Raw genomic sequence first — 18386 nt, 5'->3', positions numbered from 1 at the left:
TAAATCCGTATGTAATCATAACGTCAAAAACATATTACAACGATTAGGTGCATATAGGTGAGAAGGGAAAATAAGATATGTCTTAAATGCATTATTAAACCACAGTTTACTTCTTTAATTATATTACATGTTTTTAGCAAGGAGTAAAACATTGAATTTACCTTTGGTCCCTAATTGTCAAATTGTTGAAATGGAAATAAATAAAGAACGGGAATCAGCCATTAATCTAAATGCTTGCAGTAGATTTTATTTAAGACAACATCTATAACATATTTTTTTCACCATCATTAATATGAATGAATCAATGTTTTTAAAAGAAGAAAAATATGAATGATTGTTGCATTAAATGATAAGGATCCAAATGTCTTTTCAGCTAACAACAAAACCATTGATAAAAATTAGATACCAGTATACCAGATAAGCTGACAAACCAATGATCGTTATTGAATCATACTGGATAAAATGATAAATTGAAGATCCCCTGTTGTTCCCAAGGTTTCTTGATTGCACTTCCTTTTATTTTATTGTTACTTTCTCCCTCTTGTTTCAGTCTGTGATCCGGTCTTGGGAGATAATGGACACCTGGTATGTGAATATTTTTCTTTTGTTCACTGTTTTTACACCAAAATTTCACACTAATGATACTGTGTATTTGTAGAAAACAGAAGATTGGAATTTTGGCTGACTTTTCATTTTCTTTTGGCTGAATTGATAATTAAATTTTTTATTTGAATTGAATTTAGATACATTTCATTTGTATCACTGTGTTTAACTGCGTCAACCAGTTTATATCAAAGAAGACTTATTTTTAAAAGAATTTTAAGAGACTTGATATTCTTTGTTTTATGCTAATAATATGCTTTCTATGAATATGTATATTACGAGTATATGTACATGCTTTATTTTTGGTTGTTTGTTTGTGTAAATATGTCTGTTTGTTCTAATTGTTATTTCTATTTAAATAATAATTTAAAAATTCCATTCTCTTTAACAGTATGTCTCTCTCACTATTTTTTCTCCAGTATGTGAAGGAAAGAATAGTACCCATCTATCGTGATGTCGTCATCCATCTAGCAGACATCATCACCCCAAACCAGACAGAGCTAGAGTATGTATCATTGATCGTCAACTTTGTCTCATAAGCTTTATGAAATGCACAGATAGGCATGATATCCTATATGAACTCCAACATTATTTTAGGTCCAGGCGCTCCTGTGAAACACAATTAATCAGCTTTATTGATGATGTTTCAAAGTCTCTTGGGAAGGGCCAGCAAAATGATGTACTTATAATGGACTTCTCCAAGGCCTTTGACAAAGTTGACCACAACATATTATGCCACAAGCTTCGACAATATGGGATAAATGGAAAAATCAACAGATGGATTGACAACTTCCTGAATTATCGTACCCGATCAGTGATCATTGACGGTGAATCTTCCTAGTCTGTCCCAGTTGAATCTGGTGTTCTTCAAGGCTCAGTCCTTGGTCCCGCTCTCTTTATTTTTTATATTAATTACCTGGTAGATGTTCTTGAATCTGAAGTCCGCCTTTTTGCAGATGACACAATTGCATACTTGATAATAAAATCACAAGAAGCCTTCTGAGACAGCCGTCTTAACCAATCGACCACGCCTTCCACATGAATGACGACTTATAATATGTCTATATATAGTTAGCTACTATCCCTCTACTGATTTGATGTTTGGGTTTGTTTTTTAAAAACTTTTATTGGTATCTTATTTACCTTTCTTATTTCATTCATATTTTTATGGGCATTTCTAAAGTTTAAAAAAAATAAAAATAGTCTGTGTACATTCCCCGTTGATTATACATAATATGTCTGGGTATTTTCATTGTTCATTACACTCAGACGTATCTGTATATAATCACAGTGGAAGCGAAGCAAGCTGTACATGACATGCCATACAAAACTTGAAAAAAAAGGACTTCAAGAAATAGATAGCTCAATAACACACCCAGCAATCTACCTAATTTATTTATAAACAAAATAAGCTGGTTATTCAAAATTATTACTTCTTATCTGTCTTATAATTGTAAAGTTCACACAAGTGTTGGTTCATGGTTATTGGTCGGTGAGGTGACAGGGACAGAAAAACACAAACAGAAAACAACAATTTTAAGATTATCAAGTCAAAAATGGACCGATTGAAATGTTTGATAGACTAGTTTCTACAAATTATGCGATAACCAATGTAATTTTAGAGTTATATGCGCTGTACGGAACAATGTTGATCCCCAGCCCTATTTTTTAAAAAGATCAGATTAATTAAAGTTTTTGTTTAATTTCCCTTTGTTTTTGTTTTCAGACTTCTGACAGATACTATCATAACATGCGAGGCTGAGGCCTTGTCAGCCATTGACTTGCTCCATGCCAGGGGAATTCCGACTGTCGTTTTGAGTAGCAGTGAGTTAGGAGATACGCAGTCCCTACTCTGTCTGGCCAGTCAAAAAAAGGGTGAGCCGATTTCTTTCTGTCAGTGGTAAAACTGTTGTAGCCTACCACCAAATTTATTATCTTGAGAATTTCAAATTTTCCCTCACCCCCATTTTTTTCAACACCTTCAAAATTCTTATATTTTTCTATAAGAAGAAGAAGAAGAAACAATTTTATGTAATTTTTTTGTTCAATCGGATTCTAGTCTATACTTTAATTGTTTTAGTTCTTATTCAAGCAGGCTTTGAGGTTGAAAGATTCTTTGTTTTTTGTTCTTTTTAAGCTCTTTATTTTACACTCACGTGACTTTTATTGTATGAAATGAAAATTTGATTCCACGTGGACTGCTTGGATAACTGATGAACTATTGTGAAGCACATTAGGCAAGTTGAATCCATGGAAGTGCGGTATATGAATGTCTTTATCAATTCATGCTATTTTAAAATTTTGCTCAGGTGATACAACTAAGAAATACAGACTGAAGATGCCAAAGCTTGACGACTACTTTGTTGGCACCGGTGATTTGTTTGCAGCTTCTCTATTGGCTTGGATGGACAGGGACCAAGACCTCAAGGTTGGTTTATCTGACATTGACTCTCATTGTTGTGCAAGACAAATGTCTTATAATAGCACCCATCGCAGGTTTTAAAGACTGTCCAATTTTTTATGGAGTTTTTTGTGATGAAATTTGTTGATCAGGAATTGGTCAATTGACATTATTGAATACACAATTAATGTCAAGGCAGCAGTGTATCATTCATAACACTTTTTATTTTCTATCATGGCAAGAGGTCAAAGGACTGAAGCCAGATGTGATCTACCAGCATCCCAATCTTATATTATGTCGGGTTATATTAAATACAGAAGCGTAAATCTACAATATGATTTTTTAAATCAGAGTTTATATTATTCAAGAGAAGGGTATGTTTTCTTAAACTGAAAAAAAAAAAAAAAAAAAATTCTTTGATTGTTCAAATATAAATTTTCTTTTTCTGATTGACTTTAACCAAACATATTACCATATTAAATCAGTGGGTGGGTGATGAGGTTAACAAACTAAAGTGTACTAAAGCAAACCCTCTAAACCATTCTCTATGACTGATGTTTTATTCCTTGTTCTCTTATTTGATCAGTCTGCACTTGAGAAAACTGTGTCCATATTGCAGGCAGTCCTGGAGCGCACCTTCCGTTATGCTAAATGTAAGCTTATTATTTATTTACCTTGGTTAACTAGTTTTATGATTATTATATGGTAAAATACTAATGATCTTTGTGTGAGTGGAATGAATGTGGGTGTTTATGATCATCTCATATCTCCGTCAACTGTTAAATTAAATTATTTACTTGGCATTGGCATATTTCGTGATTTTGGTTATTTTTTGTTTAATTTATCCTGGAATTTTGATATTACTTAAAGATGTGGACTTGTTCTCAATAATCTTTATGATTGATATTGAAAAAATAATTTTGTGACCCTTTCTAGTCAATGACAAAGTAAAGAAACTGATTTGGGGAATTAAATTGTCGAGAAAGGACAGTAAGTGTCATGACTTTTATAGTCCTTACCTCAGTTCATGATACAGATGACTTATTTCCACAAAATATCTCCTGCTTATTTAAATTCAACGATGTGTACTGAATTATCAGGTTCTGGAAGAGAGTGAAAATACAGTATGGATACTCGTCATATATTGGCTTTAGGCTTAGGCATCTTTGTTCTTATTTAATGATTTGACGTAATTAGCTCTGCAAGTCTTTATAAAGGGTATTATTCTTCTCTTTTGTGAGCGAATTAGAAACAAATTCTGTCTGGTCCCCAAGATACTTTGCATATTGCTAGGGAATTAATTGTTGATCTGCTCTAAAAGCACAGGGAGACCTAAGTTCGGCCTCACAATGCAAAAAAAAAACAGTTGCCTGTCTTGACTAGAGTGTAAATAGAGATTATCTATACAGTGCAACACGAATTCGACGAACTACACAGGACACATGGAAAAGTTCATGGAATCTGTGTTTCAATGAAAATGTGAACATGGCTGAAAGACACTAGAAACACATTGTGATGTAGCTTCTGTACAAATATATGATCTCAATGTTTGCGCATCCTTATCTCGTAGATTCATGCCTTTTTGTTGGCAAAATAATGAATATTATTCACTCCTGGGCTATTCTCTTAGAAAAAACGCACACAAAACATCACAAAACACAGGATAACATGGCAATTGTCTACACATGCGTACCCTTCGTAAAACTATAGCCCGAGTCCATTGCTATCCGGTGCTTGTCACAGGCGATTGAAAAATAACCAAGGCGTTGTCAAGTGTGGCAATACAATTCTTTCATTAGTGTGTCAACAAGCAGTAGTAATACTGGCACATGAATCGTCTGATTGTTTTGGGTCAGGCAAGCACTTAACATTGTTATGTCTGAGAATGACCAACATTTTATGTCACATCACAAGATGGTGATCACAAGTCTAAAAAAAAAAGATAAGTGAGTTGTTAGAGGTGCTCACAGAAATAAATGATTTCAATGGCTGAGCTATTGAATACAACTCACAGTAATCAATTTTTTTCGCACTACGTAATTGTCTTGTTTTATAACTTGATTTTTGATATTTTTTTTTTTTTTTTTTTGTGGTTGTCAGTTTCATGCTATAAGTTCACGAGGACTACGGCACAAGACAACTTGCTCTGCTCTGCTCTCTCGCTTTCTCTCTCTCTCTCTCTCTCTCTCTCTCTCTCTCTCTCTCTCTCTCTCTCTCTCTCTCTCTCTCTTAGTGGCCAGTCTGTCCTTGTGCGGTGAACGCGTGAATTTGTCGAATGCGTGTTCGACGAATACGTGTTGCACTGTATGTGTGATAGTTGACAAGATAAAAGACACAGGTCAACAGTCTAAAATATTTTCAACATTTTTCTTGACAGCCTTCCTTTCCTATGATGTTTTTTGCAATACCCAGATCATTGTTTTATTGTTCTTTAATGGACATGATCTATATTAACTTTCCATGTGCTTGAGGTCATTGGCCACATTGAAAAATGTGCTCAAAATGACCCACTTAGTGAAAAGTGTTCACAGCTTTTTAAATATCTAACATCACGATTGGTCATTTGATTCAGCTTGACACATGGGTATGTTTATAACATTTGTAAACAAAGCAGCGTGTTTGCATTTGTTAAGAAATATCCAATCGTTGGACAGCAATAAATCATGTGGTTGATGGCTTGGTTGGACGAAAACATGAATATAGATCGCTCCCATTGTATTGCAACAGATTGTATAACAGCCAGGGTGTCATGATATTAGATACAATTAAATAATAATTGTTTTAAAAAAGAACAGTGACAGAGATGATTTGAGAATGAATGTATGTTTTACTTCACAGGTCAGAGTGAGAATGTTAGTGAAAGGAATTGGGGGGAAGTGTTAGGATAGGGGAAAGTTAACCACAGCTGTTTCTCTCTCTAGATTCCACATGAGGATTTAATTGCCTACCACATCTACCCACCTACCTCTACCTACCCACAATTCATTTGCTGTTTCCTGCTGCACAAGGTTTCTGTCCGCCCAAGCTGATGTTCCAAAGTACTTATCTTGCCTTGCACATCCGGTTACATTTGATGAAGCAGAAATATTTTGATCGTTTAAATTGCTACCATTCTCTGGATATCTTTTTATAGAATTGTATCGGTTCTGACAGCTTTTCAAAACCTCTAGAAATCATTTTGAAAGATGGGGATAAGCATTAAGCAGTTACTGAGTAATACTAAAATTGATAAATTTATCAAACGTTGTCCTTATGGGTGAGAAATTGAATAAGTCGTCATTCTCTCTGGACTATGAATAATCTTATTAGTTATCAACATTCTGCTTCACTTTTTAATTCATTGATGCAATGAATATTTTTTAGGTGACTTTAAAGAATTCCGAGGTAGTTGTGTTTTTTGTCAAACATGAAAAAATGGGATCGTAAAATATGAAATAAAAGCACTCTCAAGGGATAATTTTAAACGGCATTGTAATAATTTATTTTTGGTTTTATCTCCCTCAATTGATTTACAAAATACGATTATTCATCTCTGTTGGCCATCAGTGATGAGGCAGCTGGAGCATAGAATTTATAAGTGATTGTAAGACAACAGTTTTCATGAAATAGAAAAATGTATTATTACTTTCTCTTCACCTACATTCTTGTAAAAGTAGAACAAAAGAAAACTACTGTATGATTATGACTAGACATAGTTTATATTTGACATGACAGTCTCCTGTTGCTCTGATGGATTGATCCCCGAACAGTTTCGCTTCAGAAAAATTAAACCTATTTCAAGCAATAATTAGTTTGTGGAAAGAGGAATAAAGACATTAAAATCTGAGATTATTAGTATTTGGAAGATGAAAGGAGAAGGATCAAAAGATTGGATGAGAGATCAGATGGAAAAGAAGGAAGAAGAGGAGGATGGAGAGAAGTGAAGACATACGACGATATTGAGGACTTTTGTTACACTATATTCCTGTCTACGATCCATCCAATCAAAATACAACGTTCATTTCTTTGCTATGGCGTTGGTCAAAGTAAGATCATTGTCTCTTATGACTATCCTCTGTGTTCCTTTCCATCATCTTTCGTTTTTGTTGATTTTCATTAAAATAGTCATAAACATAGAATTGATTCATAACTTTTATCAAAATAGAGACATCATATTCAACCCCTTTTTTGTTGAAAATATATTCGTGTTAGTTATTTGAAATTTTACCTTAATCTGAAACAGGCTGCCACCCTATTTACAGATTTCTGATGCCTTCCATTGCTAAACACTATAGTTTCAGTTTCAAATAGATCTGGGCCCATTTTCATGAATGCGAACTAGCACTTAGTCTCTGACTATAGGCAAGGACTTGAAAAAATCGGATTTCATGTGAGCTGCCCAAGTAAGTCCAAGACTGAAATCACGGCACCTTTGGACTAAGTTTGGCCAAGTGTTAGTCATTTGCTGAAGCCAGACTTCAAGCTCAGTCTGAGACTTGTTACTGGGATACATCATAGCATCGACAAGACAAGCAGCAATTATTTTTAGATTGAGAGAGCTTCGATTCGGAAGGAAAATATGTTGGTTACGAATGACAGAGGAAAAGTGTGTCCTGTTGCTATTGACACTGGCTTTAATAAACTATAAGATAAGTGCAGATAGTCGAAAGTGCACATTTTTGTGAGTAAAAACTAAAATAAAAACCTGAATCGATTCGGCTCCTGAGTTGCGAGTGAACGGAGACTCAAAGTGGAAGGCTTCGCTTCAAGGAATAACAAAAAAATAAAATGATTAGAAAGTATAGTGGAGACAAAAGTTATTCCTCTAGCATTTTATCTGACTGAAATAATGTGATTCATCAGTACACACTTTCTGTTTTATTTCTTTGTTGTTGTTGTTGTTTTTGGGTTTTTGTGGGTTTTTTTTTTTTTTTTTTTTTTTTTGGGTTCAGTTTGTTTGAGTTGCAATGAAACTTTCATTGGCCTAAATATAGAATTGACAGTCGTCCATGGACATCGTTGTAGTCTGATCAGTCGACATTCAATATCACGTAATTTGATTCAGGGTGCCAATAGTAAGTCCAAGTATGAAACAGTACGAAAAATGATCTATACCGGATGTGTTGCTAATTTCCTCTTTGGAAATATTTTGGGTTGAAAGTATGAAGGCTGGTATCTTACTTGCCGTCGTTTACTAGAGAACTTGATGCTCCCAGCACAAAATAACCAAATTAGTCACCGTCCTTAAAACGCCCACGTCTAGACAAGAGCCTAGCTAGTCAGAGACTTTTTAGAAATTTGACTTTTTAGACATTTTCTCCGCTTAGGCGTAAGACTAACAAGTCATTCACTAGACTAGTAAAAAAACTAAATCTAGTCCACTTACATGAAATTGGGCCCTGGTAAAGTTATAGCTACCCTGTTAATGACACATTGGTAAACAAACAACGAATACAATATAAGATGGAAAGGAAATTAGATATTTGGCATGGCAGGAATATTCTTTAATTATTGAAGTGTGATAATATTAATTATGATGAATAACTATTCCCATTCTAGGGGTGTCAAAGCTCTTTGATGATCAATACTGATCCTAGAAATCCTTAAATAACTTTTTTTTCTTAAATATCGTAATAAACTATCATTTTGTTATTTTGTATTTTGTTCATCATCATCTCATAATTTTTATGTGATTCTAATTTCTCAAGCTTTTTGCCATATAAATCAATATTTTCTCTTCTGATCCACAGCCCTAGCTGGCCCAAATGGAAAACCTAGCATGCGTCAGAAAGAACTTCGGCTGATCCAGTCCCGAGCTGACATTGAGAATCCCCAAGTTGTCTTAAGGGCAGAGGAAGTAGCCTAGAATGGAAATTATTTGCTACTGACAAAGCCATTTGTTACCGATGCTTAATTATATCGTTGCTTTGTTCGTGCACTTACAGACTGCTGTAACTGTCAATGATGATGATTTTTTCACATCTTACATTGACCATGTTCTATCAATAACTGTTTGTTTCCAATTATTTGCATATTATGACGGAATTGTTTGCAAACAAATATGATCTCGTGTAAGCACAATTTGATTGAGAAAAATTACCAGTCATAACAGCGTAGATGTTAAATTCACCAATAAATCAAACTATCCCCACCTCCTTCCCAAATCCTCAGTAGGTCATTAGTCTATAATTAAGCATACTTCATAAATATACTATTTATATGCCAGGGCCTCTTTTTAAAACACTATTTGCAACGCATTCAAAATTAGACAAAGACATTTACTAAAAGTAGGCCAGAATCTAATTTTTTATTTTCCCTTTTAAATTTCTATAGATAGTATGTACTTGGCCAAGAACTCACAACATCGCCGTCCGGAAGTATAATGGACCAACACACAAAACTCTGTGTAACCATGGACTTTTATAGTCTGGATGATACTCCCTCTCTCTCCCTTCCTCTCTCTCTCTCTCTCTCTCTCTCTCTCTCTCTATCTCTATCTATCTATCTATCTATCTCTCTCTCTCTCCCTAATAAAATGCAATGTTGTTACATTTCATAGATCTCTTTCTAGACATTTAGATAAAATAACAGTTTCAAAGTACTTTTACAAATAAAATGATAGCAAAACTCTGGCCTGTGTGGGGTTCCTGGCCTCCCATAGTGGACAGGGTGGCACTAACTTTGTCTTCTATCCCCTTATAGCTGTTTTTCAATTTGCTTTCTTTTTTTATTTATTATTATCTTGGAATGAGATTACTTGGTTTTGTCCTGGCCCTGGCCGGAGTCCTTGGCAGGGAGGGAAACAGTCAAATGCATAGTTATAGTTTTGGGAGATTATATTTTTCTTGTAAATCATCTCTCTGTTATGTATTATTATATTTGTTATTTTGAATGTATAATGTAAGCATTTGAGTGTATTCCTCCTTGCTGGATCTTGTGCTTGTGTCCGGATGAGACTTATAGGTGATCTCAAACTAAGTACATTGGTGGTATGCTCTTGGAATCTACATCTGATCCCTATTTGTTCCCAGTTCCTCTTTGTCTTACTTTTTCTTTTTAGTTGTAATTCTAGAATTTGACTATCCCATTTTCTTTCTTTTTACTGGCGCTGATATGACCTACATGTGTTGCAAGCGCCGTAAAACCCTTAAAAACAAAAACAAAAACAAAACTCTAGCCCTGGCATTGTCTCTTTAGGTAAGACAGATTACAAACATAAAACCACCTTCGACTCCTGTGTAAATGAATATTTGTCTTCAGGTAGAAACTGATATGGGAAGAGTGTCAGCACAAAATGGAAATAAATGAAGCTTTGCGAAGTGCATTGAGCAATATGAAACCATGGACATGTGCCATAATTGATGCTCAAATCTATCTATTTTAAAACAAAACAAAACAAACTGCAAGCTGTTATCCAAATTGTATATTTTTACAGCATCCTGATACAGTCATTAAAGTTGTAATAACGTGACCTGAAATTATTATGGAATAATGTACAGAAATATCACATCAAAAAATATGTTTATATAATGTAATAAGATGATGGTATAATAGTGTAAAAATGATTCATTTTAGCAACTATACAATGGCATCTTCCATTACCAGTCATAGAAACTGCACTGTTTAAGTGTTCCAACAAAGTAAGATATACAACTTAATAGTATGGATCGTAAAATATACAATTTGGATAACAACTTGCAGTTTTTTTTTTTTAAAATAATAATTTGAGCATCATATGGCACATTCCATGGTTTCATATTGCTCAAGCACTTCGCAAGCTTCATTTATTCCATTTGTGCGACACTCTCCCCTACATTCTACCTGAAGACAAATATTCATTTACACAGGAGTCGAAGGTGGTTTTATGTTTGTAATCTGTCTTACCTAAAGTAAAAATTATCAGAATGACTAAATTGAAGTCTAATAATATGTCCAAAAAATTGCATTTACTCCCTTTAAATGAATGTATGTATTTAAATTAATCTTATAATTTACATATTAAATTTAATTTGTCAATGACGGGGTCATTCCAGCATAATACCAAATTGAGACGTTTGGTCACATATTTTTGATATATCTAACCAGTTGGTAGGCCAAATTTTACTTGATTATTTTTAACTACTAGGGCAGACCATATTTAATTAATTTAATGATTAGACAGACCATAAGTGTTTTAAGATTCATAAGACTTCTGTTTTCCCCTATTGAATTATTATTAAATTATGCATTCCTATTAAATCATGCAATGTCCAAAACCCACCATATTTAAAAATTACTCATCACATTGAGCTCTTACAAAGAAAAAGTTGAAATGTTAGTGACAAAAAAATGGTAGCACATGCTTCAGTGTTGGGGTAATTCGGGATATAAAAAATATTTTCTTTAAAAACACAAAATAAAAACAAACCTACATTAGGTTCTAATGATTTATAATTTCATGATACATTTTATGAATTTTGAGACATGAAGTAAATCAGTGTATGATTCTGAAGCTGGGTCTGTATATTGGTACACATTTTTGACATTTCTTCTACTACCCTCTAACTTTTGTCTAATTCTCGATTTACTTTAGCTCTAGTTTGGGACAATTTAGTTTCGAAAGAAACTTTCGAGATGTGTTATGCAGACAGAGAGGCAATTGGATGAATCTTTTTGTGAGATATTTTTTTCTTCTTGGAAATTATCTCTCTATCTCTTATAATTGTATGTAAATTAATACGAATTTTGTACCACAATTTTAGTGATTAGGTGTTAATAAGATCAATTGTCTGTGTTGGGTGGGACTTTTGGTACTGCCAGGCTTAGATATATATATATATTTAAACTCTACGATAGATAGAGAAATCATATTTTCCCATTTTGAGCAGAAAACATTGACTTTAGATACAGATCAACACGACTCACCCCCCCCCCCCAACCCCCCTGCCCAACTTGTCAAAGTGTCTCAAATCTCCGATTTCAAACAAGTTTCTGGTTTTAGATTAGACATTTTTTTTTACAAGTTGGAGGTTATAATATAAATGATCTGTTTGGTATTCGAAATAAAACTTTTTCTGGCTAAAAGGGAAAAAATGGCATGTCAGTGTGGGGCTCATAATTAAATTACTCTTGGGTCTTCTCCTCTCTGCTGAAACTAGTTTTCATTGTTTAGTCTCTCTCTCTCTCTCTCTCTCTCTCTCTCTCTCTCTCTCTCTCTCTCTCTCTCTCTCTCTCTCTCTCTCTCTCTCTCTCTCATCATTGTAGTCGATCACTCGGCAGTCATTATCACGTGATTTGATTCATCATGGCAATAGTAAGTTCAAATATATGAAACGGAACGAAATATCATCTATACCGGATGGGTTACTAATTTCCTCTTTGGAAAATTTTGCGTTGAAAATATGAAGTCTGGTATCTTCCCTGCCATCTTGTACTAGAGAGCGTGATGTTACCAGCACAAAATAGCCGAATTAGTCACAGTCTTTACAACGTCCACTTCAAGGCAAGAGTCGAGCTAGTCAGAGGCTAGAAAACATTCATGAAATCCAATTTTTTTATCACTTACTCCGCAGAGGCTTAAGACTAGAAAGTAATTTACTAGACTAGTAAATAACTAAATCTAGTCCGCGTTCATGAAAACGGGCCCTGACAGTTATTTAACTCGTCTTCTTTGTTTTACTTCATCATTGTGTGCTTAATAGCGTTGTCAAAATCTTTTAACTAGTCTATTGCTTTCCTTTTTATACATGCTGGAATGACCCAAGAGAGCAGTAAGCGCAGTAAAATCCCTTAACATAAACATATATTATGTAACAGGCTTTCGACCATTGTCTCTCATATAACTGGCAAATATGCAGGGGAGATTAATTTTGGCAATGCCCTTATAAAAAGAAAAAAATGGACCTTTCTTGACAGGAATAATAATAATAATAATAATAATAATAATAATAATAGATGGTATTTCTATAGCGCATTTTCAAAATTATATAAAGCCCAATGCGCTTTACTTTGGTTGAAAAAAATGCACAACCACCCTCCACCCACCCCCCCCCCCCACCCCTTCTCCAACACACACACACACACACACACACACACACACACACACGCAGGCCCACAATTGAATATTCACGCATAGGGTTATGACCATAATTTATGTCTCAGATTAAAAATAGACAGACGAGAAACGGAAATGTTTTAGTTTCAATTTAAAAGAATTAATAGTTGTAGTGATGTTTGTAGTACATCATTTAAAGGTTTCATTATTGCTCAAAGAAAATGTTTTTTTTACACCAACTATGATAATGATACATTGATATTGATCTATTGATACTCTTGTTTCATATTAAACTTCATATTTATCTTCACAAAATATTGAATGATTTTGTCATTTAAATGGAAGAAGACTGGGTGGGGATCCTGACCTCCCATAGTGGGCAGGGAGGTACGTACTTATTGTGTCTTCTATCCCCCTATATATGTTTTTCAACTTGCATTCTGTTTTTGTCTTGGAATGAGATTGCTTGGTTTTGTCCTGGCCCTGGCCGGAGTCCTGGTTGTGAGGGAAACAGTCAAACGCATAGTTATTGTTTTGGGAGGTGACATTTTTTTCCTTGTAAATTATCTCTCTGTTATGTATTATTATATTTGTTAAAATTATAATGTAAGCATTTAAGTGTATTCCTCTTAGTGGGGGCGGTGCTTGTGTCCAGGTGAGACTTATTGGTGGTCTCAAACTCAAACTAAGTACATTGATGGTATGCTCTTGGAATCTACATCTGATCCCTATTTGTTCCCAGTTCCCCTTCGTCTTACTTTTTCTTGGTTGCTTTAATTGTGATTCTAGAACTTTTTACTATCCCATTTTCTTCCTTTTTACTGGCGCTGATATAACTTAAATGTGTTGCAAGCGCCGTAAAACCCTTAAAAACAAAACAAACAATGGAAGAAGAAGAACAACAAGAACAAGAAGATATGATGATGATGATGACGACGACGATGATTATGATGATCAAAGAGGAGGTGGAGGAGGGAATAAATGTTGTCCCCTCCATGGCCGTCTTTGGATCGAGGATCACTGAGAAAATCGCCCCAGGCACATTTTAGTCATTTTCTGCAAAAAGAAACAACAATGCAAGAGAAATCCCACTTTAAACTTATAATTTCTTGTTTGTTAATAATTGATGACGCACTTTTTTGTTTTCCTCGTATCGAAACGATATCTATTGTTGTCTTTGAATAATTGCAGACTAGCTTTGCCCACTTGATCCCGTTTTCCATGAGGGAGGCAATCAAATTTAAATGGTAAAGGGTATTGTCATTGACCGACGTTTACTTGCAGGTCTGACAACCCAAATCAGTATAGCCACATTGTTGTAATGGAAATACTTTCACTCTCAAACTAACATTAAATATTTTCCATTACAACAATATAAAATCGAATCCGTCAACTTCATATAAAAATTGAACTTTTTTTTTTTTAATTGAGCTTTATATAGCGCAATTTCCACTAAATGTGCTCAAAGCGCTTTACAATGGGTCCCTGGTCAACAGCAACATTTAACATGTAGGACGGGACATGACGCCTGTTAGGCGGTAATACCATTTTTCGGACAAAGACAACGCTGTTAACGGCCAGGTACTCATTTTACACCTGAGTACGGTGAGAGAATGTGAGTAAAGAGCCTTTTCCAAGGACTCAACTATGCGCCGAGCGCGAGGCTCGAACCCAGGACCTTCAGATCCGAAAGCAAGTGTCATACCACTAGACCACAAAGCCGTCTGGAGCCTGTATCAGGCTTGCTTGGCTCACCATGTCGCCTTCGTTATCTGTGTGGAGCCACCTCGAGAGCGTACTCAGAGAGGACGTCACCAGACTCAAATCCTACTTTGACAAGTGGTACCTGAAGATGAACATTCGAAAACCGTAGTCATGTTTGCATTAGCTGGCACACCCGTAAACTAAACGTCCTCGTCGGTGACCAGCTTCTCCCATACAAGCCGAATCCGAAATACACTATATCAATTATTACTCACTACACATACAAGTGGCAATCAATGGCATTGATTAATCATAACACAATTTAAGTCCATAGTCATAAGATTGATTTAAGTAATTCGTACCCTCGTTCACATAGTATTTCCGCTAAATATGATTTCATGTTGATCACTATAGCATGCTGGTTTTAGAGTGATGGAATGAGAGAGAGAGAGAGAGAGAGAGAGAGAGAGAGAGAGAGAGAGAGAGAGAGAGAGAGAGACCGAATTTAGGCTGAGTACTGGCTTCTATAGAAAAATGATAGGAGTTGAGTCAATCCCAGAAACCAACGATGTTCCTGGATTTGTTAGTTTCAAACTTTTACTGGTGATTAAGTCAGACCCACTCCACATCTCCAGTGTGGGGTACAAGCAAGAACGTTGAGAAGGTAGATGTGAAACTTCGCAAGTCATTGCATGTATTGTCGGGAACACCGGCAACAACGCTTAGAGAATGGGGCCCGATAATGGCAACAATCCAGGCCCCCGATGTCCGACGATTACAAACAACTGGCTTAATAAGATCAAAGAGAGAGGGAATGGGCATACCCCTCTCAAGCGCATATTGGACGGTGCCCCTACCTGATTCGAGCCGAAATCAGTCCCGGCAACCTTTGTACATAGCTTCCCTGACTTCGGACAGAGCTGCATATACGAGATTGAAGACAGTTTGGACGAATTCAATCACTTGATGGGGCGGGGGGAGATCCTTAACAGCACGCTCACTACACCAGTGGGGAATTGCCGCTTGTTCAACATGTACCCGTTTTGGTCAAGAGCCAGAGACCGCAGAGCATCTAGTTTAACGGTGCATAAAATACCAAACTTCCGTGCGGGTTTGGGACGGTGCACGTGTACGATGAGTTTGCATTCTGGATAGATAATAATAATAATAATAATAATAATAATAATAATAATAATAATAATAATAATAATAATAATAATAATAATAATAATAATAATAATACACATTTATATAGAGCTCATTCTCGTGTAAAACACAAGCTCTGGGCACTTTACAATATAAATATCAAATTTAAGTGAAAAAAAATAATAACAACAATAATAATTCATAGCCAAATCAAGGATTCATATAGAGTCAAGAAAAACAAATACAGTAAAAATGTGTCTTGAGATTCTTTTTAAAAGTAGGTAAAGACTTGCACTCCCTCAGACCACGTGGTAGTTCATTCCAAATCTTGGGGCCGAAACAAGCAAACGATCTATCACCAAATTTTGTTCTTGATCTTTTTTCCGAAATTTTCGTTTGGTCATTACATGATCTTAAAGTGTAATTTTCAAATTTACACATGACCACGTGATCTGTGAGATATGCCGGTGCTATACCAGCAAAACACTTATAAACAAGACACGCTGCTTTATAATATGTGCGCTTTTCAATGGGCAACCAGTGGAAAGAGGCCAACAAAGGGGTTGCATGATCAAATTTTTTGTTTGCCAAAAACTAATCTTGCTGCACTGTTTTGCAGTAGTTGTAATTGTTTAATAGAAGCCTGAGGCAAGTTGACAAGCAGGGAGTTACAATAATCTAGTTTCGAAAAAATGAGTGAAACAACCAATGTTTTACATGTTCCAATTGCAATATACTGACGGATCGAACTGATTTTCTTCAATTGAAAGTATAAAGATTTACAGAGAGCAGAAATGTGAGCTGACATTTTCATTTCTGAATCAAAATAGACACCCAAATTTTTCACAGTCTTTGAAACTTTGATCTTTTCACCCCCAATCAACACCTCAAGACCATCATTCACCTTCAACTGCCCTCTATTTCCCACAATCATCACTTTGTTTTTGACTCATTCATTTTCAACTTGTTTGCATCCATCCACTCTTTCACACCCGTCACACATTCTTCCACACGTTTCACAATATTTTCGAGATTTTTAGTTTTATCAGTAGCATAAAGTTGCGTATCATCTGCATAGAGATGAAAGCGCAGCCCATGACCAGTGATGACATTAGATAATGGAGAAGTATACAAAACAAAAATAATTGGACCCAAAACAGAGCCTTGAGGAACACCAAAAGACAATGTATGTTGATCATCATAACACAGTAGTGTGAGCACGATTAGAAGCTGCTGTCGTCAGCCTATCTGCGATTCGGCTGCTGCATGGACCTTCATTCCTGCTATTGATGTTGCAGACCGGAGCCTATTCGTACTACAACTAAAAATAAAACTCGCGTAATAATATAACTGAGTGCTTAAATAGTGATTTTCACGGCAAAATCAACATTTGCAATAGTAGAGAGCGGCGCGGGCTGCCTGAAGACTGGGATCGTGAAAATACCATCGTGAAAATACCAACGAAAGAATGATAATGGAGAGGTTTCGGATAGGAACAATACAGACAATGGACGTTTCGGATACAAACCCTTCTCATCAGCACAACATTAAACAAATGAACTTGGAAAACAAATAAATTAAAATGCAGTATAACTCGTATCGTTTGTACTCAATGGCGTGGCGTGGGTTAGTGGCTGGGAAGTTCCTGGGCTGTGATAGGAATTATAAGCGCAGGTCAGTGTGTGAGAGAGATAATAGAATTGTATAATAAGAGTAGAATGAAGAAAGTAGTATAGTATAGTGAAAGTAGAGAGTAGTAGAAGTAGTAGTGTAGTAGTAGTAGTAGTAGTAGTAGTAGTAGTTAGTAGCAGTAGTAGTAGTAGTAGTAGTAGTAGTAGTAGTAGTAGTAGTAGTAGTAGTAGTAGTAGTAGGTAGTATGTAGTAGTAGTGTAGTAGTAGTAGTAGCAGTAGTAGTAGTAGTAGTAGTAGTAGAGTAGAGTCAGTAGTAGTAGTAGTAGTAGTAGTAGTAGTAGTAGTAGTAGCAGCAGCAGCGAGTAGTAGTAGTAGTAGTAGTTAGTAGTAGGTAGTAGTAGTAGTAGTAGTAGTAGTAGTAGTAGTAGTAGTAGTAGTAGTAGTAGTAGTAGTTCCGAAAACTTGTAAAATAAAATTGAAGATATTTATTTTTTGGAAAAGAAGTGATTTGTAAAAAAATTGTTTGAAATCCCGAAAAAAAAGTACAAGAATATACCCTAAATTGTCAGCAAAAAGTCGATTTGGACATCTGCGGTCAAACTGGTAATTTCGGTCATCTCGCCAGCTGAACACACACACACACACACACACACACACACATGATAATGGAGAGGTTTCGGATAGGAACAATACAGACAATGGACGTTTCGGATACAAACCCTTCTCATCAGCACAACATTAAACAAATGAACTTGGAAAACAAATAAATTAAAATGCAGTATAACTCGTATCGTTTGTACTCAATGGCGTGGCGTGGGTTAGTGGCTGGGAAGTTCCTGGGCTGTGATAGGAATTATAAGCGCAGGTCAGTGTGTGAGAGAGATAATA

General features: G+C 35.5%; 1 protein-coding gene across 3 annotated transcripts in view; it reads left to right on the top strand.

The window, feature by feature from the left end:
• Positions 1 to 12210, top strand: part of LOC144969098 (pyridoxal kinase-like) — a 40844-nt gene extending 28634 nt beyond the window's left edge. Inside the window, exons 5-12 of one of the 3 annotated variants that reach the window (XM_078908151.1) lie at positions 551 to 585; positions 1023 to 1108; positions 2330 to 2478; positions 2913 to 3031; positions 3591 to 3657; positions 5926 to 6042; positions 8734 to 10623; positions 10762 to 12210. In XM_078908151.1, the coding sequence (XP_078764277.1) occupies positions 551 to 585; positions 1023 to 1108; positions 2330 to 2478; positions 2913 to 3031; positions 3591 to 3657; positions 5926 to 5936 (467 nt within the window). In that variant the 3' untranslated portion in view covers positions 5937 to 6042; positions 8734 to 10623; positions 10762 to 12210. Of the gene's footprint in view, positions 1 to 550; positions 586 to 1022; positions 1109 to 2329; positions 2479 to 2912; positions 3032 to 3590; positions 3658 to 5925; positions 7030 to 8733; positions 10624 to 10761 lie in introns of all 3 variants that reach the window. The other 2 variants (XM_078908150.1, XM_078908149.1) reach the window with 2 other exon arrangements.
• Positions 12211 to 18386: the final 6176 nt, after the last annotated feature.

This window comes from Berghia stephanieae, chromosome 3 (assembly GCF_034508935.2).
Source record: "Berghia stephanieae isolate SIO BIC M18660-M18661 chromosome 3, UCSD_Bste_1.3, whole genome shotgun sequence".
Lineage (NCBI taxonomy): Eukaryota > Metazoa > Mollusca > Gastropoda > Nudibranchia > Aeolidiidae > Berghia > Berghia stephanieae.
The sequence above is the reverse complement of the archived record's forward strand: the minus strand, read 5'-3'. Positions and strand labels throughout refer to the sequence as shown.